The following is a 26,279-nucleotide window of genomic DNA, read 5'->3' as shown; positions in this document are numbered from 1 at the left end:
GCTATTGTAGGGTTCTTAATGGGCCTAATTTCAATATTGTGTCTCAGGGAGGCCCAAGGAGAAGGGGGAGAGATGGGGAACAACCCATTGTTGTTGCAGTCAGAACACACACATTTATTGACTAAGTTTGCCATCTTATGTAAACATGGTTCGTGTTGTCCCAGACAGTTACTGTAGTACATCAAAGATCAGTGATCACGATTATCATAGCAAATATAATAAAAAGGCTTAAAATATTGCAAGAATTACCAAAATGTAACACAGAGACTCAAAGTGAGCAAATGGGTGCGGTTGGAGAAATGGCAGCAATAGACTTGCTCAACACAGGGTTGCCACAAACCTTCACCTTGTGAAAACCACAATATCTGCAAAGCACGCAGATGTGCAAAGTACAATTAAGGAAGGTATGCTGTAATGTGGTGGGGAGTTTGCCATTGGGAGTGGTGGGGGAAAACAAGGATGACTTTTTAGCAGTTGCTGGCCCTTGACTGTTTTTGTACTTTGGGAATTAAATTGATTGCCAAGAAATTAAAGCCTATTAAGGGAATTATTTCTCCAGGCGTGCTTTGAGAAAGAGTTGACATACTCCTTTCTGAGTATAGTATTAGGATTAGGAGAGGTGACAAACTAGTTTCTTTAGATACCAAAAATACATTCATTCAGTTGTCAAATAATTATCCAAACAGTTATTCATTATCTGTCACACGGCAAGCACTTTGTTTGATGAGAGAGGAATGCAAGCCAAATGTAAAACAGTTTCTGCCCTTGAATGATAGTAGGCTAGTGCGGAAGGCAGACATGTAAGTAAACATTAGGGTACAAAAGAGATTATGCACAGTTTGTGCAAGGTACAGTGATAACACAAAGGAGGGAATGATCAACTCAGTTGAGGGAAATTTCTGGTATTCAGGAGCTCCTGGTTTAGGTTTTAGCAGCTCCCGAAGAAATAATAGTAGGAATTTGCCAGGTTAGAGAAAAGAAAACAAAAATCCAAACATGGTTTAGGAGGAGTGAAACAGCTTGGTGAGAAGTCAAGGTAGTTTGAAGTGACAAGAATAGAAAGTGCAAAATAAATAATAATAATGATGATAATAAAAAAAGAATAGAAAGTGCAAAGAGACAGGCAGTGACAGGAGACTGAAGAGATTGGCCCAGGTCAGATCATGACTGTGTAGTTCATGCTAAAGGGCTTAGATTTGATTTATGAAATGATATGTTGTAACAGTTTTGAGCAGGGAAATGATCAGGTCTGTGGGACTGAACTCGGTGGTAGTTAGCATTGTCAGAAATAATAGCTGGAAGAAGGATGGAAACTCTTCAGTGAGAATAATTGAAAACATGCTTGATTTCAAGTGTTTGATTTTTACTTTACTAGGAGTGGCAAGAATTACAACAAAGTATACAGCGAAAGGAGAGAGCTCTCCTGGAGACCAAATCAAAGATAACACATCCTGTTTATAGTCTTTACTTTCCTGAGGTGAGTTATTCATGTTTTCCTTACTTCATTTACTTTCTCTTCAGGTATTTTTCAGTTGCTTGTTATCCCTCTATGGTGTATACTGGCTCAAATGTGCTAAAGATGATCCATTCTTTATAGGCCACATTTTGAAGGATACCTTTCAGTGCGAATCAGATTTAGTGAATGTGTCGTTTAATGGGATTGTTAACTCTGTAAGTACTTCTGCGGTTTCCTGGGCTTCTCTTCTGTGCCTGGATGACTAAAGGTTGTGCTGATGATTTCTCTTTAGCAGTTTAGGCAGTCTTTCCGACAAGTGTGTATTTTGTCCTCATCGTAGGACTACATGGGTTTTGTGAATCCCTCACGCCTGTCAAGTTTTGGGTGGGAAGAAAAAAGTTCTTAAATATTTTTCTCATGGGTTTTCTCTGATGGTCCTATACTGGCCACCTGGAGCCATTACAGTTGCTCTGGCCCTTGTAATTGCCCCAGTCCGTGGGAATAGCCAATGGCTGTGAGACCAGCTAAGTTTGTAAGAGTTGAGAGTGGCTGAGCCCCAAGCTTAGGACAGATTGATCAGTGATCTTTGTTCTCTTGTCCTTATTTCGTTTGTGCTTTTGTCCTGCTCAACTGTGGATGTTGAGTTTTTTGTCTTTCCAATGAATTTGGGAATTGCATGAGGTTTTGCTTTTGCCACGGTTCTGTCTATGGCCAGAGGTCAAGAACTGGTTGTCTCTTAGTTCAGGGAAGCTGTTCCACAGACTGCTTCACAGCTTTGCCATAGAACCTTCTGCTCAGCACTCATGTTTGGCAGGTGATTTCATGTATAAATCTGCTTTCTGCTTTAGAATGTCAATCCAGAGTTGCTGGGGGGTGCCGAAGGCAAAATTCCCAAGTAATTTGGCTTTCCTAATAATAAATGAATGGCTCTGCACAGACTGTTGTTTTGACTTGGAAAGAAGTCAGCCCAGGATTCCACATTAACGCGCTTGCTGATCTTCTGGCGTGTCCTGAGCTTTAGCCCATCTGTTGAAGGCATTTTGCCCATTGCAGTAGTAGCCTGCCAACCCCAAGGCTCCCGAAGTCAAGCAAGTGAATTCCACTCATTGATTGGCTTTAAAAGTGCCATGGGATGTTATAAGCTGCATAATTTGTACCCTTATAACAGACCGTTCATTTTAGACTGTGCTTAGTTAATAAGCAAAACGTTCATTCACTGCCTTAGAACATTTAGCCTTGAAAATGCCTTTTTCTAATTTAAGCTACAACTGCACTGTACACATCTCAAAGTACCATTTATCAGATAATATTTATTTAGGATTTTCCTAACATCTACCTGTCTACCTTCCATGTACCTACCAGACTGCCCTAACAGCCTCACTACCCACTTAAACTGCTTTAAGTTTTATGATTATAATTGACTTACATGTTACTGAAACTCATTCAATGGGGAGGAATCTCACCCAGCAGAAAAACTGTTACATCGAAGATGCAAATAACTCATGTGACAACGTATTTTCCACTTTTACTATGTGCATCAGAGAGTCTGTGCATAAGTACAATGCCATGGAGTGATATTCACTAGCTTCTTAATAACTATTCTTGAATGAATCTCATTTTAATCAAGTAACCTGGGAGATCAGAGGGAAAGACATTCTCTTAGTGAAGAGGTAAAGAAGAATTGCACATTCTTGAGTGCTTCTTATATTACATATACGTTCTGGTAATGAGATTTCAGACAATGAAATGTCAGAACTAAAATGATTCAGGTGTCTACCTCATTTCATTACTAATCATGATTATCATTTTTTTTAGAAGATTTTTTTATTTAATTGACAGAGTGGGCTTGTGCACACAAGCCGCGGGAGGGGCAGAGAACCAGGCTCCCGGCTGAGCAGGGAGCCCACGACAGGATGATGCGGTGCTCAATCCCAGGACCGTGGGATCATGACCTGAGCCAAAGGCAGATGCTTAAGGACTGAGCTGCCCAGGCGCCCCCATGATTATTATTTGTCATGATCAGTGTTCTAGACATTCTAACATTGCTGGTATTATCTCAGCTCATCCTCACAACACGTCCCGAGTTAGGCACTCATCATTTAACAGAGAAGAAAAGTGACATTTAGCGAAGTGAAATAGTCCAGGTATGTGTGGCTTTGAAACAGGCATTGGCTAAACAACAGCCTGCAGACAAGTCAGCCTCCCTGCCTGTTTTATGAATGACGTTTTATTGGAGCACAGTCACACTCATTGTGTTCGTGTTACTGTGGCCGAGTTGAGTACTTGTGACTCAGACTCTGGCCTGCTTTGAGTCCATTATGTTTTTACCCACTTTGTGTGTGCAACACATGGAGACAAACACACATATATACACATATATCTATTGTGGTAGTCCCCCTCGGGTTAAGCAGAAGTTAGATTAAACATGTACTTCTGACTTACTTATTCTGCTTATTAATGTTGTAGTGCTTTAAAGTTTACAGGAGTTTTTAGTTGACCTTAGTGTAGCATTCTTAGAAGGATATCAAATTTTAATGTCTTGTGGATAAAATAAAATAGAAAGTGCGAGTGATTTTGGCTTAAAAAGACATTTTCCCTATGATACTGTTTTCAGTAAAAAGTTTTTTTTTTTAACTTTTGGATAGTTGAAAATTTAGAACTGTCTAGTGTTGTTTTGGTTGAGTATTTACAATAGAATAGAGTTTGTTTATTCTTTAGCTCCAAAACATTTTCTTTAAGCCATTTTAGAAAGCTGTCTTCCCTGACCAGTTCTTAAGCAGCGGATACCAAGAGATGACTAAGCAGTTACCGACGTGTCCCGCATAGCAGTACTCACTGAGCACATTGAAGCTTGGTGCTTCCAGACTGTGTGGACTTCTGTGGCAATTTCTTTACTGACCTCTTTTTCTATTCCTAATCTTTTATGAGGTTCTACTAAAAATGCTGCACTTAATAAAATCATGTGCAGTGAAGAGTATAGATAGACTTTTAAATCTGAGATGCTCTATTATGAGTGATATATTTTAATGATTTCTGATTTGGTTGCCCAAGTCCCTTCCACTCCTACTTTCTGGCTCTTGCTTCTTACTAGGTAAGATTACCAAGATTATTTGCTAGATGATATTGTAGTGTGGTTTATAATGTTTTATTTTTTAGGCTGTCTTTTGTCATTTAAGGCTAATACAGGGGTTTTTAATACAGAGGGCCATCATTAGGGCTTTTTAAGAGGCCATTTGAAACCCCCAAATTACATGCAGAATTCTTTTGGACAGCAGATCTACAAATGGTTAAGAATGATTTATTCATTCAGTAAATATTAAATATCTACTTTGTACCAGGCACTGTATCTATGCTGGAAATACTGCAGTGATAAAACCAGAACAATACGTCTAAGAGGAGACGAGGCAGAACAGTTATTTCTCTAGTTCTTTCTGATAATATAAACTTTTTTTTTCTTTGCAGGAAAAACAAGAATGGTGGTGGCTTTATATTGCAGATAGGAAGGAACAGACATTAATATCTATGCCATATCATGTGTGTACACTAAAAGATACAGAAGAGGTAATTATCCAACACCATTATTTTTCAGTTTTTACAAACACCTGGCATCTCACCATCATGCTTCTTCATAAAGTCTTTCTTAGAAGTCAGCTTATCATATATGGCTTATTGTATTTTATTTGTTAAGGCACATTTTATAACTGTTCTCTAGTGTCTTTTGGGAGTAGCCGATTAGAAATTTATACAGTGTTGTTAGAGGTAGGCAACTTGATTAGTGTTCAAAACTTGTTTTCAACTTATTTTTGGGAGTTTTCACTGTTAGTGTCTGAGAACATAGGCCTTTTGTTCTCCTGTCCAGAACTTAGTTGTATTTTACAAAAATTTATGATTTTTATCCTCATTGGATTAGTGCTAAGATAAATATCTTTGGTCTTAAAAACAAATTTAAGAACTGGTAATTAGATTTTGAGAGTGGAATTTTTGATTATGTGGTGTTATTCATTGGTAATGTCATCACTACTGTATCATGAGCATGTTTTATTTGTTTATCTTGTTTTTCTTCATTGTTTCATGCTACTTCTCTAGAAAGAGCAAGGTTTTTTAGAATTTCAAGATAGTTCTGTGATACTGATTTTTAATCCAAAAGTATTTTTCCCCTTTTATAACCAAGTAGTAAATGTATGAAGTAGTTTGTTGTTGTTTATTTGACACTTAGAGTTAGTGTTAACTTAAAGGATATTTCTTGGATGGAGCAGTTTTATTACTATTTTTTAAATTTAAGTTTTACCTATTTTTGAGCAGATAATAAATTCACCTAGTTAATATTTCATAAGATACACAAAAGTGCATCCATTGAAACATCCCTCTCAGTCACCCATTTTCCTTCCTGGAGGCCAATGATGTAAACAGAATTTTTGTGTATTCCTCATGTAATACTGTGTATAAATTACAAGGAAATACACATATGTATTTTCTCCAGTATTGCATACAAAATAGCATACACCTTACCTTTTTCTCTCTGATCTTTTATTTTAAAAAGTTTCAAACCTATAGAAATGTTGCAAGCATACTATTATGAACTCCCATATCCTTCACCTCTACTCATCAGTTAACATTTTGCCTTATATTTAAGATAGTTTAATATCTTCCTCTGCATGTGTGCCTGTAGACATCATGACATTGTAACCCTAAATACTTAACCATGTATCTCCTAAAAACAAAGGCCATCTCCTACATAAGCCCAATAAAATTACTATATTCAGGAAATTTAACATTGATATGGTATTTATCTAATGTGCAGTCCATATTCAGATTTCCTTAATTATTTCACTAATGTCTGTTATAGTTTTTGTTTTGTTTTCAAAATTCAGGATCCGTTCAAGGATCATGCATTGCATTTGGTTGTCAATCTTCTTTATTCTAGAACTCTTGGTGTTTTGTTTTTTTAAATTTTTCATGCCATCAAAATTTTTGAAGAATCCAGGCAAAATATTTTGTAGAATATCCATCAGTTTAATTTGTCTCATTGGTTACTCATGATTATATTCATCTTAAATATTTTTGGCAAAAATACTACATAAGCGATATAACCTTCTTATGGGGCACATTATATCATTTTGCCCCACACTGGTGATACAATGGTTAGACATTTAATTAAGGCTTTTCTCTACTATAAAAGGTATTTTTTTCCTCTAATCTTTCAGGTAATACTTGGGCACTATGTTAATATTCTCTACTAGTCTTTTATTTGCTCAATTTAATATACATTGATGATTCTTGCCTTAATCACTATTTACTATGCTACTTATACTCAGTGTAAGTATAAATTTTGTATCTCAGGAGTGAAACTGAACGTCTTCCAGTGTATTTGAGTTGTACTTATTTTTATGTCTGTTTTTGACCATTGTTCATTTTTGTTGAATTATTGGTCTTTTAATTGGTTTGGGGAATTGTTTTAAATGTTACATCCCTTTGTGATATTTGTTGCAAATACTTCTCCCTGGTTTGTTTTACTATTGCAGTTGTTTTTACCAAGCAAAAGTACAAACATTATTTATTTGGGTGTTTTTGGTAGTGTGATTTAGTAATTTTTTCTTTTACAATTTCTGGGTTTTGTGGTATATTTAGAAAGTCAAATTGTGAGATTAGGGCGCCTGGGTGGCTCAGTGAGTTAAGCCGCTGCCTTCGGCTCAGGTCATGATCTCGGGGTCCTGGGATCGAGTCCCGCATCGGGCTCTCTGCTCAGCAGGGAGCCTGCTTCCCTCTCTCTCTCTCTCTCTCTGCCTGCCTCTCCGTCTACTTGTGGTCTCTCTCTGTCAAATAGATGGATGGAATCTTTAAAAAAAAAAAAAAAATTGTGAGATTAATGTTAAAAAATAATATTCCCATGAATTTTTTAGTTCATTTTTCCTAGTTGGTTTTTTTAATATATAACCTTGCCTACAAAATTTGGATTTTGGAGATTGGAGACAGATCACCAGAACATCCAAATGCCATCTTAATAACTTATTCTTCCTTTGTATGAGTGGAAACGAAATTTTTTCCTTAAGTTTTTATTTTAATCACCTGGTGCTCGTCACAAGTGCACTTCTTAATCCCCATCACCTTTTCACCCATTCCCTGCCCACCTCTTCTCTGATAACCATTGGTTCTCTGTAGTGGAGAGTCTGTTTCCTGGTTTGTCTTTCTCTCTTTTTTACTCCCTTTGCTCATTTATTTTGCTCCTTAAATTTCACATATGAGTGAAGTCTTATGGTGTTCTCTCTCTCTGACTGACTTATTTCACTTAGCATTATACGCTCTAGCTCTATCCATGTCATTGCAAATGGCAAGATTTCATTCTTTTTTTGTGGCTGAGTAATAGTGCATTGTATGTATGTGTATACCCCATCTTTATCCATTCATCAGTTGATAGATATTTGGTCTGCTTCCATAATTTGGCTGTTGTAAATGCTGCTGTAAATACAGGGGTGCATGTATCTCCTTGAGTTAGTGGTTTTTTTTTTTAAGATTTATTTATTTTAGAGAGAGAGAGAGAGAGCAAGAGCAAGGGGAGGGGCATAGGGAGAGGGAGAGAGAATCCCAGGCAGACTCTCTGCTGAGCACAGAGCCCAACATGGGGCTTGTTCCATGACCCTGAGACCATGACCTGAGCCGAAACCAAGTCAGATGCTCAGCTGACTAGCCACCCAGGTGCCCCTGAATTAGTGTTTTTGTACTTTTGGGGTAAATACCCAGTAATATGATTGCTAGATTGTAGGGTGCTTCTGTTTTTAACTTTTTGAAGAACCTCAGTGGTGTTTTTCACAGTGGCTGCACCCGTTTGTAGCCCACCAACAATGCAAGAGGGTTCTGTTTTCTTCATATCCTTGGCAATACCAATTGTTTCATATGTTTTTGATTTTAGTCATTCTCACAGGTGTGAGGTGATATCTCATTGTAGTTTTGACCAGTGTGTCCCTGATAATTCATGTTGAGCATCTGTTCATAGGTCTGTTGGCCATCTGTATGGCTTTTTTGAAGCAATGTTCATGACTGCACCACAGTCGATACATCCAGCTATATCCGCTGAGCCATCTCTCACCAAAATGACTAGGAGGAGGAATGCCCAACAGAAGAAAAATTCAGAGGCTGGGCCTTTTGCAACAGAGCTAATGGCTGTCGACATAGACAATATGTCAGGAAGGGAATTCAGGCTAACAATTACCCAGGCAATAGCTAGGTTGGAGAAAGCCATGGATGACAAAATGGAATTGATTACTGCAGAACTGAAAGCCACCAGGGATGATGTTCACAGTGTTTTCAATGAGTTCCAATCTAATCTAAATTCTCTAAAAGCTAGGGTAACTGAGACAGAAGATAGAATTAGTGATCTGGAGGACAAACAGAAAGGATCAGGAGGAAGCCTGGAACAAACAGCTTAGAAGCCACGAAAACAGAATTAGGGAAATAAATGATGCCATGAAATGTTCCAACGTCATAATTATTGGAATCCCTGAAGGGGAGGAGAAAGAAAGAAGTCTAGAAGATATAGTGGAACAAATCCTCCATGAAAATTTTCCCAATCTCGCAAATGGAACCAGCATTCATGTACTAGAGGCAGAACGGTCTCCCTCCGAGATTATAGAATCTTGAAAGTCCTCGAGACACCTGATAGTAAAAATGAGGAATCATAATTGTAGACAGGCTCTCTTGAAGGCAGCGAGGACAAAGAAGCTCCTTACATATAAAGGAAAGCCCATCAGAATAACGTCAGACCTGTCCACAGAAACCTGGCAAGCCAGAAAGAGCTGGCAAGATATATTCAGGGCACTAAATGAGAAGAACATGCAGCCAAGAATACTTTATCCAGCAAGACTGACATTCAAAATGGATGGAGAGATAAAGAGTTTCCAAGATCGGCAAGGCTTAAAAGAGTATGTGACCACCAAGCTGACACTGCAGGAAATATTAAGGGGGGTTCTATAAAAGAGGAAAAATCCTAAGAATATCATTGAACAGAAATATGGAGACAATATACAGAAAGAAAGACTTCAAAGGTAACACGATGTCAATAAAAACGTATCTATCAATAATCACTCTGAATGTGAATGGCCTAAATGCGCCCATAAAACGACACAGGATTGCAGATTGGATAAAACGACAGGACTCATCCATATGTTGTCTACAAGAGACCCATTTCGAACCTAAAGATACACCCAGACTGAAAGTGAAGGGATGGAGAAGCATCTTAAATGCCAGTGGGCCTCAAAAGAAGGCCAGGGTAGCGATTCTCATATCAGATAAATTAGATTTTAAACTAAAGACTGTAGTCAGAGATACAGAAGGACACTACATAATTCTTAAAGGGACCATCCACCAAGAAGATCTAACAATTGTAAATATCTATGCCCCCAATATGGGAGCAGCCAATTACATAAGAAAACTATTAATCAAGATAAAGAGTCATATTGATATGAATACATTAATAGTAGGAGATCTTAACACGCTTCTCTCAGTAATAGATCATCCAAGCAGAAAATCAATAAAGAAACAAGAGCATTGAATGACACATTGGACCAGATGGACCTCATAGATATATACAGAACATTCCACCCTAAAACAACAGAATACTCATTCCTCTCAAGTGCACATGGAACCTTCTCTTTTGTCCATTTTAATTGGAATACTTGTTTTTTGTATATTGAGTTTTATAAGTTCTTTATATATTTGGATATTAGTCCTCCCCCCCCCTTTTTTTAAGATTTACTTATTTGAGAGAAGAGGGAGAGAGAGCAGGAGGAGGAGCAGGGAGAGAAGCAGACTGCTGACTGAGTGAGGAGCCTGACACAGAGCTCAGTCCCATGATCCTGAGATCATGACCTGAGCCCAAATCAAGAGTTGGACACTTAATCAGCTGAACCATCCAGGTGCCCCACTGGTTACTAGCCCTTTATCAGATAAACCATTTGCAAATATTTTCTCCCATTCCGTAGGTTTTTGTTGATTGTTTGCTATACAGAAGCTTTTTTATTGTGATGATGTCCCAGTAGTTTATTTTTGCTTTTGTTTTCCTTGCCTCAGGAGACCTATCTAGAAAAGAGTTGCTATGGCCAATGTCAAAGAAGATACTGCCTGTCTTCTCTTCCAGGATTCTTGTGGTTTCAAGTGTCACATTTAGGTCTTTAATCCATTTGAATTTATTTTTATATGTAGGGTAAGAAAGTGGTCCAGGTTCTTTGGGCACATTGCTGTCCAAAACCATTTGTTGAAGAGACTTTTTCCCACCAGATACTCTTTCCTGCTTTGTTCAAGATGAATTGACCATATAATTGTGGGTTTAATTTAGAGATTTTCTGTTCTGTTCCATTGATCTTTGTGTCTGTTTTTGTGCCAGTACCATACTGTTTTGATCACTTCAGCTTTGTAATATAACTTGGACTCTGGAATTGTGATGCCTCCAGCTTTGCTTTTCTTTTTCAATATTACTTTGGCTATTCAGGGTCTTTGTGGTTCCATATAAATTTTAGGATTATTTGTTCTGGTTCTGGAAAAATGCTGTTGGTATTTTGGTAGGGATTGCATTGAATGTGTAGATTGCTTTAGTATAGACATTGTAACAATATTTGTTCTTCCAATCCAGGAGCCTAGAATGTCTTTCCATTTCTTTGTGTCTTCAGTTTCTTTCGTCAGTGTTTTATAGTTTTCAGAATATAGGAATAAACATCCTTGGTTAGATTTATTACTGGGTATTTTACTGCTTTTGATACAGTTGTAAATGGGATTGATTCCTTAATTTCTCTTTCTGCTGCTTCATTTTTGGTGTATAGAAATGCAGCAGATTTCTGTACATTGATTTTGCAGTCTGCAACTTTATCAGTTCTAGCAGTTTTTTGATGGAGTCTTTTGGGTTTTCTATGTATAGTATGATGTCATTGGCATATACTGAAAGATTTCTTTCTTTCTTACCAATTTGGATGCCTTTTATTTCTTTCTGTTGTCTGATTGCTGTAGCTAGGACTTCCGGTACTATGTTGAATAAAAGTGATGAGAGTAGACATCCTTGTCTTCTTCATGTTAGGAGCAAGGCTCTCAGTTTTACTCCATTGAGGATGGTGCTAGATTTGGGGTTTTGCATATATGGCTGGCCTTTATTATGTTGAGGTATGTTCCCTCTACACCTACTTTATTGAGGGTTTTTTTGGTTTTGTGTTGTTTTGTTTTTAAGTAGGCTCCCCACCCAGCACAGAGCCCAATGCAGGGCTTGAACTCATGACCCTGAACTGAGATCAGGAGTCAAACATTTAACTGACTGAGCCACTCTGGTGCCCCTTGTTGAGGGTTTTTATCATGAATGGATGTTTTACTTTGTCAGATGCTATTTCTGTGTCTATTGGAATGATCATATAGCTTTTATCCTTTATCTTATTAATGTGCTGTATCACATTGGCTTGAGAATATTGAACCAACCTTGCAACCCAAGGAAAAAATCCCACTTCTTCATGGGTGAATGATTTTTTAGTGTATTGTTGGATTCATTTTGCTAGTATTTTATTGAGGATTTTTGCTTGTTTTCATTAGAAGTATTGGCCTGTAGTTCTCTTTTTTTGTGTTATTTTCATTTGGTTTTGGTATGAGGGTAATGCTGTCCTAGAATGAATTTGGAAGTTTCCCATCCTTTTCTGTTTTTGGAATTGTTTGAGAATAGGTAATAACTCTTCTTTATGTTTAGTAGAAATCTGGTCCTGGACTTGTTTTTTGATTACTGATTCAATTTCTTTGCTGGTTGTCATTCTGTTCAACTTTTCCTATTTCTTCCTGTTTTAGTTTTGGTGGGCTATATGGCTCTAGGAATTCATCCATTTTTTCTAGGTTGTCCAGTTTGTTGGTACATAGTTTTTCATAATAATCTCTTATAATTGTATTTCTGTGGTGGTGGTTGTTAATTTCTCCTTCTTCATTTGCAATTTTATGTATTTGGGTCTTTTCTCTTTCTTGATAACTGGGTAGAGATTTATCAGTTTTATTGTTTGTTTGTTTTTTAAGGACCAACTCTTCGTTTCATTGATCTGTTTATTGTTTTCTTTAGTCTTCTGGGTCATTAATTTGTTCCTTTGCTGCTTCCACCCTGCCATTCATTCCATCAAGTGTGTCTAATTTTTTTATTGAGCTCCTTATCTCTGCTATGTTATTCCTTATCTCTGTGTTAATGGTCTCTCTGAAGTCTTCCACCCTTCACTCAAGCCCAGTGAGTATCCTTATGATCATTGCTTTAGGTTCTCTACCAGGCATGTTCCTACATCTCTTTTGCTTAGATCTTCTGCCATGGCCTCGTCCTTTTCTTTCTTTTAGGAGAGATTCCTCTGTCTTCTCATTTTGTCTGTGTCTCTGTGCTTGTTTCTCTGTGTAGGAAAGTCAGCTATGTCTCCTGTTCTTGAGAGTAATGGCTTTACTTAGAGGAAGTCCTGTAGTGCTCTATAGCGTAGTGTCCCTTGTTCCCTAGGGCCTGGTGTCTCCAATGTGTGCTGTGTGGGCTTTGCTTTTGTGTTCTGGCTGCTTTATTTTTCAGGCCAGTTGTCTGCAGAGGGTCCCTTTGCCTCTTGGTGGGCAATGTTTGGTCCCTGGCCTGAATGTGGCAAGTTTTAACTAGGTGTGTTCTGGTCTGCTTGTGAAAGTCCTGTTGCCATCACCGTAGGAACTGAGGCCCTGCCAAACTTGGGGCCCACTGTGCTGGGACTGAGGCAAGTGTGACTGGGAGGGGTGGTTCCCTGGAGTACAGGTGTTGGGGGGCTTGGTGTAAGCAAGTTAGGTAGTGAGTATCGGCCCATCGCTGTTTCCTGCAGGTGGCCCTCTCTTGTGCTGAGGGGTGAGGGTAGGGGTAATGGCCCCAGAGGGGGGGTCTCTGTGGTGCCCTCTGAAATGAGTGAATACCTCCCCACTGTGTGCCCCATGCGCTTTTCAGGTCGCTGTTTCCATGCTGTATGTCCATGGACTGTTTGCCCTGCCTTTTCTCTGAGAGCAGCCCCAGTGCCCTCTGAGCTCTCCCAGAGCCAAGCATGCTGACCTTTAAAACTCCAGGCTTGGGGCGCCTGGATGGCTCAGTCGGTTAATTGTCTGCCTTCAGCTCAGGTCATGATCCCAGAGTCCTGGGATTGAACCCCACGTCCTGCTTTCTGCTCAGCAGGAGCCTGCTTCCCCTCTCCCTGTTGCTCCCCCTGCTTGTACTCTCTCTCTCTCTATCAAATAAATAAATAAAAATCTTTATAAAAGGAATAAATAAAGCTCCAGGCTTTAAGCCCTGCTGAATTCACGAAATTCAAGAATTCACGAAATTTGCTCTCTTGCTCTCTAAGCCCATTGCTATGGGAATTCCTTTTCACCATGCACTCCCCTGTGTGCTAGGTAGTCTCATGCCCTTCTCTCCAACTGCCGCTCCCTCCCTACTACAGTGGCCATGATCCATTTCTATTCCAAACCGTGTCTCTATACTTCCTACCTAATCTTCGACATGGCCTCTTCTCTCTCTCACAGCCCTTAGCTCTTTGATTGCCGCGGTATTTAGAATGATTAGATGGTATCTAGTTGTGTTCATGGGATGTTGTGAGCCTAGGGTTCTCCTACTTCCTTACCATCTTCTTTCCCTGGAATTGAAATTTTTAAGAGTTGTAACTCTTTGTGTATGAAGCTTATGATTTAAAAGGAAATAAGTATCTTCTTGGCATTTTAAGGCACTAGGCACATTTTTAAAAATTTCTTTCATTTGAGTATAGTTGACATACAATGTTACATTAATTTCAGGTATATAACAGTGATTCAGCTTCTCTATTATACTATGTTCACAATGAGTATAGCTATAGCTACTGTCTGTCACCATACAGTGCTATTACAATATTATTGACTCTGTTTTCTATTCTGTACCTTTTGGTTACATGACTTATTAATTCCATAACAGGAAGCCTGTATTTCCCATTCCCCTTCACCCATTTTGCTCATCCCCTCATCCCCCCAACATTCCCTCTCTCAACCATCAGTTTCTTCTCTGTATTTATATATCAGATTCTGGTTCTTGTTTGTTTATTCATTTGTTTTGTTTTTAGATTCCACATATGAGTGAAATCATGTGGTTATTTCCAGCACTGGGCATTTGTAAAGGAAAAACTCATTACTGTGTGTTTCTCATTTACTCACACTACTGTCACACAACGCTTTTGACACCAGGTGTGTGGGTTTTTCCCCACACCAAGCAGTTGTCTCTCATACTAGCTGAGTATCCTGCATCTTAGCTCAATGCTGGCACTATATATCTGGAGTTAGCATCAGACCCCACAGGGTAAGGGCTCAGTTCCTTAAGACTCCACCCCCCAACCCCTCACCACGTGCTTCAGAATGCCAGTTGCAAGTCTCAAGTTGTCTGTACTTCTGACCAGCTGGCTACGAATTGGGGTTTCCGTGACCCCCTCTTTGAGTCTGATAATTTGCTAGAATGGCTCATAGAACTCAGGGAAACACATTTACTAGTTTATTATTAAAGAATATAATAAAAGACCTAGATGATGTTCTTTCTTCCATTTCTCAAAATATGGATTTTAAGTGCTATTTTTTTTTTCTTCTAGGTAGAACTGAAGTTTCCTGCACCAGGCAAGCCTGGAAATTATCAGTATACAGTGTTTCTGAGATCAGACTCCTATATGGGTTTGGATCAGATTAAACCCTTGAAGGTAAGAATAGTGACTCTTCAATAAAAATGGTTGCCTGTTTGAATGCATGCTTAATATACTAAGAAAGCATTTCTGGATCTGAAATGTAGAATAATAGAGGGAAAAAGATGTCCTCTCATACTTTGTATATGATACACTCAGTGGTCTACTCTTTAAATAAACTAAACTTGTTGAGTTAAAGGAGCATAATGCTTTAGAACCTTGAGTATAAATTATTAGACTGATTTAGAATATTAAATATAGATTACTTAATTGATACTCCTAATATCCTCTAGTATGCTGTGACTTTACAGGGCTTCCATCAACTGGGTTTTGGGTTTTTGTTTTTGGTTTTTTTTGTATGTTTGTTTTTTAGAAAAGTACACATCTTTTCCCACAGATTCTGTTGGAGTGTTTATTAATTTCTGAGATTAGTTTGTTTATAATCATCTTATACTTTGTTTAAGTATTATCTGAAGCATGTTCCTGTCAGTGTTTACCAGTTTCACTTGAAACCATAAAAGGCCTTCTGTTGTGTAAACACTGTGTTGGAGTATTACTGTATGGTACACTGGAGTCCCAGAGTAAAGGGAGCTGGGAAGAGGCAGGCTTGTGTTTTCCCACAAGGGTACCGTATTTCTTTCCATTGCTTATAGAATTTTACTTTATGAGTATGGAGGCTGCAAAATACCTTTTTGAAAGTCATACTTGAGTTTTTCTTCTCTCAGCAGACTTAAGACACCAGACACACTAAGACATAACTCAGTGTTCTTGCTCAAGAATCACAATTAATCTTTCATTGTACAGAATTAATAGTATAGCTTCTATAGAATTAAAATGTCAAACCGTATTAGAAATTTGACTATATTCATATGTTAGTAGATTACCTTTTTATTTCTGGGACGAATATCTATTTTAAATAAATATGTTAAATTTGGAGTTAACAACCATTTATGGTCTATTTCTTTATAATTGCTGTGGTCAAAGAAAACCTTTATCAGATATTTCCCCAAATTTCTGATGTCTGCATTTAATTCTTCTTTGTAGTTGGAAGTTCATGAGGCTAAACCTGTACCAGAAAATCACCCGCAGTGGGATACAGCAATAGAGGGGGATGAAGACCAGGAGGACAGCGAGGGCTTTGAAGATAGCTTTGAGGAGGAGGAAGAGGAGGAGGAAGATGATGACTAAGCCGTGCTCTGAATGGACCACAGTATTTGCAACTCTTTGCTGTTTCAGAAGTGTATAAAAAACCAGAAACAGTGCAGAACTGATGTTGAGGGAGGTGTTAGTTCTTTACTAGAAATGGGTGCATAATATAACTAGGCCGTGGGGAAGCCTTGGTACAGTCTGAAAAACGCTTCAGGCTTGTTAAAGCCTTTCAGGTATGGGATGGTGCATTTATTTCATCGGCAAACGATAATAAACCCTTTGTTATAACTGTCCAGAGTGTGGGCTGTGTATTATCTGATCAATTTATGGTCCCAGTAAAAGTAAAGGTACATGAAAACCAGTCTATAAGTGAGCAGTTTTTCTTTGTTTAGCTTTAGTTTTCAGCAAACATTAAAGTGTGATAAACACCACACAAATATTTTAAGTAACATCTGCTCAAGTTTTAATCTTTTGATAAATCAGCTCTGTCATTCATTTATTGACATTTTACAGTGATACAAGACTATTTATAACAGCTCCATTCATAGCTTTAAACTTTTTATTTTTACCCTGTCTTGGTCATAAGTTGGCATTCTGTCACATTCCACATAATATAGAGGGCTACATTGGGGATTTTCCTTTTCTTAATTGCCCAAAGTTATCAGATTATAAACATGGCTTTTAATGGCTTAAAACATTTTTAAGCCTCTATTTTAGCAGATCAGTGCAGGATCTAATTCTTTTTATAAGCTATAGGTCTAAAAACGATTGTGGGACCATATGTTCTCTGATGTTGGTGACTCATTTATTAAACCTTTTTTAAGAGGTTCACTATAAAAGCTGAAATACATTCTTAGCTTTTAATCTACCTGACTCAGAAGACTTTTAAGGAAAAAAAAAAAACATAACATGCAAAGGAGGCATCTTTTTGTATTCATTTTGGACTCCTGTCAATAAAATAGAAGTTTGACTCATTTTACGTTTGTAATGGTGTGTGTCTTTTTACTTCCAGGGAAAGGATATAATAGGATAAATCACTCTTTCATTTTCAACAAAAAATTTAATAATGTACATTACTGCAGAAGTGATCGCTATTTCTGTATGGTATAGAGAAACCCACGTGTGGAAGGAATTTCCCCCTTACCCATTGCAGCCCAGAAGGATAAGTGCTTATAAAGAGTAGAAATGTATACATGATGAAACATTGAGGTAAGATGAATATTTTTATCACTAGATACTGAAGAAGCATATGTCTGTAATATTACAGGACTGATTGTAATAATCCTCCCCTATCAAAATCTCCGTAGGCCAAAGTGCTGTTGGAATACTAATTTGTGACCTTATTGATTTAAAAGGTTGCCACATTCCATGCAGAATTATCACTGGTATTTTGTTACTGCAGTAGTTGGAAATAAAATTTGAAAACTACCAAAAACATGAATGGTTTTAGGATACAATTTCTACTGCATTCTCAAAGCAGTTTCTTCACTGGAAATTCCATCACTAGTTTTTTTGTTTTGTTTTGTTTTTTTTTTTTTTTTTTTTTTTTTTTTTTTTTTTTTTAAAGATTTTATTTATTTATTTGACAGAGAGAAATCACAAGTAAGCAGAGAGGCAGGCAGAGAGAGAGGAGGAAGCAGGCTCCCTGCTGAGCAGAAAGCCCGATGTGGGGCTCGAACCCAGGACCTGGGATCATGACCTGAGCCGAAGGCAGCGGCTTAACCCACTGAGCCACCCAGGCGCCCCTGTTTTGTTTTGTTTTTAAAGGTGTTAGCGAGACCCTTCCTTTTGGGGCCGTAGTGCCCCTGAGTGTTTGTTTCATTTTACAGGTAGGGGGTGGGTTCACTTGTTGAGGCCGGTATTTCTGGGGGGCTGCAGCGTCAGGCGAGATGGGCTGGTCACTGAAGCGCGAGAGACGGGAGGCCAGCCTGTAGCAACAAGCAAAAGGGGGTGCTGGGAATTGGGAGCGAACCATGTGTAATGCCCATGTTCTGGTTTTCCTGAAAGATAATACTCAAGAAAAGTGTTTCCATTCTAGTGGCTATTCTGTCTGAGGTTTTATTCTTCCAAGCAGCTGGCGTTCTGTGTTCAAGACTCCAGAGGGTGATTTCACAACCTAGTCACTCAGCACAGTACTTAGAAAAGACCAGCATCACCTTGACCTTAGAGGATCCCACCAGTCTGTTTTCCTTTCCCTTTGGGTGGTACAGACGTACTTCCCAACCACGTAAGTACGTTATCCTCTAATTAGTACTTTAGGTTAAAAAAACTCTTTCCACACTGCGATAGTGAAAGCACTGAGCCTTCAGTTACGGCTCGCGCGCCTCCAGCACATCTCTGAACTCCATATCCCTTCTTTTGACCAAGACTTGATAACCAACCCTGGTTTGCTTTAATCTAATGGAAATTCAGTGTAGCTTTAGTTTTGTTTTCATCAAGAAACCGACATTTTTGTCAACAGAATAAATGAATACGTAGGCGAAAACATTCAGTGTGTACCCAAAGTGAAACTGGTTATTAATGAAATCAAGTTACTTAAATTGTATAATATTCTAATCTCTTTAAATTGGAGAAGAACCTATTAAAAGATAACTCTTCCCTGAGGAGGCCACGGTGGAAGTTCTAGCAGTTGTTGGTTATGTGTGTATCTCAGTATCAAAAGTCAGATGTTCGTGTCCTATCTAAAAGTTGTTAGGTTTTCATGAATATTTTTAAAAACTAAACACTTCGAGCAAGGTTCTCTGTAGAAGACAATACTCTTCTAGTTCTCCCAGCTTGCACTGAGGGGTAGAGGAGGAGACTGCCCACGGCCCTCCACTGCCTGGCAGGAAGCTCAGACCTCAGTGCAAGCATCCGGGATAGGGGGTTGCCGGAGGACTGATGGGGACGGGGAGGGGGGCGGAACGATGTTGAGGAATGTAATGAAGCTCTCTGAGTGCATCACTGACCATGACGTTTATCTAGTTATTTGTTTCAACAAATCAAAACCAGATGCTGGAGTGTTCTTTAGCAACAATTATTTCAAAATGTGATTCAGCACTCTACATATTTTTTGACCAGTTGTTCAACATTCGTCAAATATTCACTGAGTTTCTATGTGCCTGGGTCTGTGATTGGATACTGGGGCTATAAACATAAGAGAATCCATGTTCTTAAGGACTCACTGGTATTAGGACAGGCAGAAGTGTGGCAAGCCATTCTAATCCATCTGCATTAGCTAAACGCCATTGTTTGGAATGCTTTTTTCTTTTTTTTTCTTTTAAGTCTTTTCCACTGTAGGTGAGGATTTTTTTTTTTTTTTATTTTAGAAGCTAGCTATTGGCTCTTTATTTTTTTTTAATAAGCAACCCTCCTCCTTTATGTTTAAGTATTTCTTTAAAGCATTTTTCTCTCCAACTATTCCTACTCAACTCCATGAAATCCCCTATTTAGTTTGCCTTAAAATGGAACTGCTATCAGTGAACCATAAAGTAATATTTCACTAGCTGTGTTGTGATTAGTCCAAATAGGTCTTAAGTTAGCATCAAACATGTTCACACATTTAAACTAGATACTGGGGCTATTTTGCAAAACTTTAAAGAGCTGTGATCTTGTACATTTTTCTGTAAACGGAGCTAAAAATCCAAATACAGCGATCATTGGCGTGCTTTAGGACTGGTTTCAGGTGGGAGTGTGTTCTATCCCTGGGGTACGCAGATAATCAGTGCGTGGGGGAAAATGGGAAAATGGTTATTTGTATTTACTCTCATCCTTTTAAATTTCTATTTTTGTGTGTTTTATAATGTACATAATGTACAATTGTACACTTCTATAATTCGTAAATAAATACATTTATTGGTGCATTATAATTTTTTTTCCGATTTCAGTGCATGGTCGAAACATTTGGATACATTGCTTTTAGGTATAAATAGGGTGGCACTTAAGCTAAAATGAAGGTTTGCACCTTTGGCACTCACTACTTGAATTCACAATGTGATGTTACTCTGCTGGGAGCTGGCATTCACTCTGTCTAGCCCAACTGTAGTCCCTGGGAGCAAAGTGACACTAAGATGGAACTGAGTAGGTTTCATGATGGGGTTAAGAAATGAGGGAGGAGTTCTAAGCAGATGTTCATGGAGTGGAAGTGGGGCAGGTAGAGGTTGAAGTGCTAGGGACTGCTTGCTGGGACGTCCAGCAGAGGCGACAGCTGTTAGAGGTCCCTGTGATCTGGCTGCCACAAATTAAAGGTGAGTATGGGAAGGACTGTCCACTCTCTTCTGCACCAGGTGTTTCAGCATTAACCTGTCAGGCTGCATGTGCAAAGGGAGCTGTGTTCCTTTATCTTTCTGAACACCTGAGGTTTACACTTTAAAATCTGGAAAATGGTAACAATAGATAATAGAAATGGGAGCAGTTTCCCTAAAGAGCAGCTTCAGACTATTTCCCTGTAGTTTCCAACCTGGTTCCGGTAGAGGGCGATAGGGCTACAATTTTCATTAGCAAAGACTGGTTTAGCTTGTGGGACTAAACCAAAATTAAAGACATGCTTTGTAATTTATTCCTATTTCCACCTTCTAGGATTACCTCCTTCCCTTTACTCTTTTAGCTCTATCTAACCTTTGTCTTTCTTACATGTATCCTTTCATAGATTATATTTACTTCTCAGTTTTTTAGCTGGAAATGCTAGGTCCCTTTGCAACAAAATCCAGAAGACAATCTGTATTTATTCATTGTGCTGGAATTGTATTAGATCATTTGCGAGAGAGGTGGAAAATTAGGTCGGACTAAAAATCCTGTTCTATGAAATTTAAATTTGGGAGGTAGTTGGTATGAAGAACAATGAAGGGTCTGAGATGCCATGTGCAGCCTAATGAGTTCACCTGCCACAGTTAGGCTCCTCTCTCAGACAGGAAAGTCCGGGGTCAGGGGCACCGCAGGCTGTGTGAGCTTCACACTCCCCATCTGCTCTTCTTGTCTCCCCACTTCCGCGGGGCTACAGGAGCTGCCAGCCCAGGCAGATACTGCACATAAATATGCTTGAGTCACAGCTGAGGAATTTCTAGCTCAGGAAGCCTAGTCTTTTAAAGACTATACAAGCAAAGCTGTCCAAAAGGAAAATATTCTGTCCTCCAAGCTAGTTTCCTATATAAACATAAAAAGTCTGGTACAGGGGCACCTGGGTGGCTCAGTGGGTTAAAGCCTCTGCCTTCGACTCAGGTCATGAGCAGGGAGCCTGCTTCCTCCTCTCTCTCTGCCTGCCTCTCTGCCTACTTGTGATCTCTGTCAAATAAATAAATATTTTTTTAAAAGTCTGGAACAAAAGCTCAGTGCTTCTGCTCACAAGTTGTGCAGAAATAGGAGACCCCTGTGGAAAACTGTCTCTCAAAAGTTGGAATTCAAAATACATAGTACCTCTACCTACGGGGAGTCTTTGGACCTTTGGTTAAAATTGAGGAAGCTCTGAGATATTCTGGACAGTCGTGCTGGCATTTATGATCATCCTTTGAAGGAAGACTAATGTTTGGTTTTGACTGTGAAAAGTTGCCCAGAGATGTTGCAGATACATGGTGAGGGTCATCAAATTTGGTGATAGCCATTTTGATCAAGAATTAGGCATGTGACTAAAATTCAATGAGAGACTTTAAAAATCTTGATCCCTAACTGCATTTGAGGCGTCCAGTATTACCAGGATAACTAAAGCCTCCCCTCATGTATATGCATTAGTCTGCATCGATATCTTTGTAAAATTAGTCCACTTACTTTATAATCACATCCAAAGTTTCTCCAGCTTTTTCAAAAAATTCCAGTGTAATTTACATACAGTGTTATGTTAGTTTCTCTCTAGCTTTTAAATTTCTTGATTCTCTGCCACATTCTTAGGATTTCAGTCACTGGCTGTGCCCTATGTCACTTTCCAAATTTCTCCGAAAGCCTATAGTTCCTCTTCTTGATGTGACAATATACACAGAAAGAGGGGAGAGCACCAGAAGGGGCGCCCTAGCTGAAGGGAGGCAAGGAGCCCCTTCCAAGGGTCTTGGAGTTCCAGCTCGCCCCACAAGCCTCTCCTGTTTGGAACTCTGCAGCTACACTTCTTCCCACCATCCCAAGGAGCTCTTGCCCCACTACCCCAACACTTGATCTGGGCCCATCATCATGGAAGTTAAAAGGTTTAATGTGATTTTCATCAAAGTGCTTTTGAGAATTGGAGATCAAACTATAGTGTTCTGATTCACAGCATTATTTCTTTATACACCAAAAGCCCCCACATCTTTCAAGTCTGCCGACTTAATGACAGGGTATCTCAGTAAATGTCAGGAGTGACACGTCAGGCACAGCACATTTCATACGAAAACAGAGTTTTGAGTAAAATTTTGAATGTGTGTTAAAAAGAAAAACTTTCAGAGCAAGGAAAAAAAATCTTTAAGAAGCCTTCCTCCATCTCAGTAGGATTTGTCAACTTTACTTTGCATTGGATACCAGGGTACTGCCTCCCAAGCCCTCCACGGAAGCCAGAGCTGGAATGTAGGGCTGGGAGCGAAATCCCTGGAGTGCTGTGTGGCGGCATGGGCGTGGGAAGTTAGGGATGGTCTGCACGGAGGTGCTGGGACCTGGTGAGATGCCCTCTCTGCAGGGGGAGGAAATGGCACTCTCGGTTTGACCCACGCTGCTTCCTAGGGCAGAGCTGGCAGCGGGAGCCCCATCGCGGAGCTCCTTGCAGGTGCCAGCTCTAGGGGGGGCTAGGGCTGGAGAGAGGGGCTATTGCTTCCTGGCCCAGGTGCTTGGAACCCAGAGAGAACAGGAACAGTGGATAAAGATCCCTGTTCTACATTCTACAAGGGGGAAAAGAATGAACAAGAAACACTATCGATAAGAGGTGTGAATAGTACATTCGAGCCTGGTAGGTGGAATGGAAAAAAGGAGTAGAGAAAGGTAAAGAAGGTAGATAGAGGGCAGTCTTCAGGGTCAAGATGGAGACTCCTCTTAAAGCTGACACTGGGGTCGAGGCTGGAAGGGATGAAGTTAGTGGTGCAGGTACTTGGGGGCGAGTGTTCCGGACACGGGCTGTCAGGAGCTGTCTGGCCTGTTGGCAGATCACCAGCGGCGGCATCAGAGTGAATCAGGGGAGAGAGAATGAAGCCACAGCAGGCTGGGCCTTGTAGGTCCTTGTAAGGACATCCGCTTCTACTCTGAGGGAAGTGGGAGCCATTGCACGTTTTTGAGCAGGGGAGTGATGGGATCTATTCCTGTCTCAAAAGGATCCCTCCTGCTGTTGTGTTTAAAACAAAGACAGAGTGCCTGGGTTTCTCCGTTGGTTAGGCCACCACCTTCAGCTCAGGTCATGATCGTGGAGTCCTGGGATAGAGTCCTGCATGGGGCTCCCTGCTCAGTGGGGAACCTGCTTCTCCCTCTGACCTTCCCCCTTCTGGTGCTTTCTCTCTCTCTCAAATAAATAAAATCTTAAAAAAAAAAAAAAAAAAGAGAGAGAGACTGAACCAAAAACTAGACTAAAGAGAGAGGGGCTGAAGCAGGAAGACCCATTAAGAAGGTTATTGCAGAAATCTGGGAGTTTTTACCTATGTTAAAGGCAGCAGGTGCTGTGCGTTTGTCCATATGGAGGCTCTGAGAGGACGGCAGCTGGGGTGGTGGGGTGCGGTGTTTGGATTTGGGCCGCGCAGATTTGAAGGTAAAGCTGGCAGGATTTCCTAACGAATTGGATGTGGTTAAGAGAGAAAAGGAAGAGTAAGGATGCTGCTAAGAATGTTCCTGAGCAAGTGGAAGGATGGAATTTGCCACCAGCTGAGAAGGTAAAGGCAAGATATGGAACCAATCTGGGGGGAAAGATAGAAGTCGGTTTGACATTCTTCAAATGGAAAAGTTAGGGAGGCAGCTGGATGGACGAGTCTGGAGTTTGCCAACAAAATCTAGTTAGGAATACAAATTTGGGGCTAAATGACATTACCATGCTGAATGAGAACCCCAAAGAAATAAGGAGGTCTGGGCCCCGAGGGGGGTTGACATTATCAGACTGTGGGGGGAGGGGAGGCAAGGGCAGAGGAGTCAGAGAAAGAGCACACAGTGTGGTCACAGGAAAACCAAGCGTGTGGTGACCTGGAAGACGATGTGTCAGGAGAAGGGGTACCTCTGGTGTCACCTGCTGCAAGTGAGGTGACAAGTGAAGGCAAGTGAGATGAACATTGGCCTTACCCAGGAAGAAGTGTTGCTGATCTCCCTAAGAGGAATTGCAGGGGAACAGTTGGAGACAAAACCCCGTTCCAAATGGGCTTGAAAGAAAATGGGAATCAGGGCAGTGTGGTACTGGGACAAAAGCAAAGAGGTCAGTAACACAGAGTGGAAATCCAGAAACAGGCCCACACATGTGGACAGACTCACGCACAGGGTGTATATGACAAGTCGGCATTGTAGTACAGTGAAGGAAAAGAAGGCACTTTGAAAATATGGTCCTAGGAACAATGGGATACCCATTGGGAGGGGAATGGGAAAAAATGCACGGACCCCGTCTCATCCTTTATGCAACAATTAATTCCAGGTGGCTTGGAAGTCTAAATTTGAAAGGCAAAACAATAAAAGGTTTTAGAATATAGGAGATATTTATGACCTTAGGGTAGGCTACAAAGATCATGTCTAAAAAGGAAAAACATTTTTGAGAAATTGAATTACATCCAAATGAAGGACTTTGATTCTTCAAAGACACAATAAAGAGATGAAAAATGGAAGCTCTGGCGTGGGAGAAGAAATTTGCCACACACACAATTGACAAAGCACTTGAATCCATACTAAACAAAAGACTCCTACAAACCAGAGAGAGAGAGAGAAAAAAAAAAGACAACTCAATGGGAAAATTGGCACTAGGCTTAAAAAGACACTTGGTGTCACAGATTGGGTCCTTCAGAAGCAGACACTGAGAGGGGGTTTGCAGTGTCAGATGTTTATTAAGAACCAAGATGTTTATTGTGAACAAAAGAGGGAAGAAACAGGATGGGGCAGAGAAAGGAGCTCAACTTCAACGAACTTCGACGTAGACCTAGCAAAGCCTGGGCCAACCCAGGAGGGTTGCTCAGTAGTGAATATTGCTCATTAGTATATCCCGTGCTGGGCTGAAAAGGCTGTGTTTCTATAGTCCCACCTTGCTCAGTGAGCTTGGACTCCTCAGGAAGAGCATGACCTTGCCAAGGTGGCTCTCTGTATCAAGGTCAACCCTGAAGGAACCGTTGGCTGGAGGCTGTCTGGCGACCACGCTCCCTGCTGCCAGGCAACATGACCTTCCTCGAAGGAGGATCTGAGTGCCATATCTACCCCACAAAACACTACATCCGAAGGGCAAAACAAATACATGAAAAGCTGCTCAAGTTCTTTATCCATCAGGGAAATGCAAATTAAAGCCACAATGAGATATCACTGCCTGTTCACCAGAAGGCAGAAGTTGAAGAGTTGGCGATACCAAAGAGTGGACACATAGCACCTTAAACATCTTACCTGCTCCCAATAAAAATATAAATCCTAGACCGCTTTGTGAAGCAGTGTGCCTTTGTTACTCAAGCTGAAGTTACGCACAGGCAGGGGCATAATAATTGTAGTTTTGGGTATTTACTGGACAGAAATACATGCCCGTATATACCAGTAGACACGTATTAAGAATGCTCATAGAAACTCTATTCGTACCAGTAGAAACAACCCAAATGTGGACTGATAATAGACTGGATAAATAAATTTTTCTGTGTTTATACAAAGGTTATGATAGGTTTTCCAGTGATCCCCTGCCTCCCAGTGCTCACATCCTGGGCTGATCCCATCCCACACTGGACCAGCTTGGTCTGTGTGGTCATTAGCATACAGCAACAGTGGTGGTGTGTCACTTCTGAGATTCGGTTATAACAAAAATTGCAGCTTCCATCGTGAGATCCCTGCCTTATTTTCTCTTAGACTATTTGCTCTGGGGAATGTGTCACAAGCACTCCTACGGAGAGGCCCACATGGCGAGGACCTAATCTCCTGTC

The 26,279-nt window shown here is 40.0% G+C and overlaps 1 protein-coding gene across 2 annotated transcripts in view; it reads left to right on the top strand.

The window, feature by feature from the left end:
• Window positions 1–17,258, top strand: part of SEC63 (SEC63 homolog, protein translocation regulator) — a 75,067-nt gene extending 57,809 nt beyond the window's left edge. For both annotated transcript variants that reach the window (XM_047733370.1, XM_047733369.1), the window contains exons 18-21: window positions 1,376–1,477; window positions 4,919–5,017; window positions 15,049–15,153; window positions 16,180–17,258. In XM_047733370.1, coding sequence (XP_047589326.1) covers window positions 1,376–1,477; window positions 4,919–5,017; window positions 15,049–15,153; window positions 16,180–16,323 — 450 coding nt within the window. In that variant the 3' untranslated portion in view covers window positions 16,324–17,258. The remainder of the gene's footprint in view (window positions 1–1,375; window positions 1,478–4,918; window positions 5,018–15,048; window positions 15,154–16,179) is intronic.
• Window positions 17,259–26,279: the final 9,021 nt, after the last annotated feature.

This window comes from Lutra lutra, chromosome 6 (assembly GCF_902655055.1).
Source record: "Lutra lutra chromosome 6, mLutLut1.2, whole genome shotgun sequence".
Lineage (NCBI taxonomy): Eukaryota > Metazoa > Chordata > Mammalia > Carnivora > Mustelidae > Lutra > Lutra lutra.
Note: the sequence above shows the minus strand (reverse complement) of the source record. Positions and strands in the feature narration are given on the sequence as shown.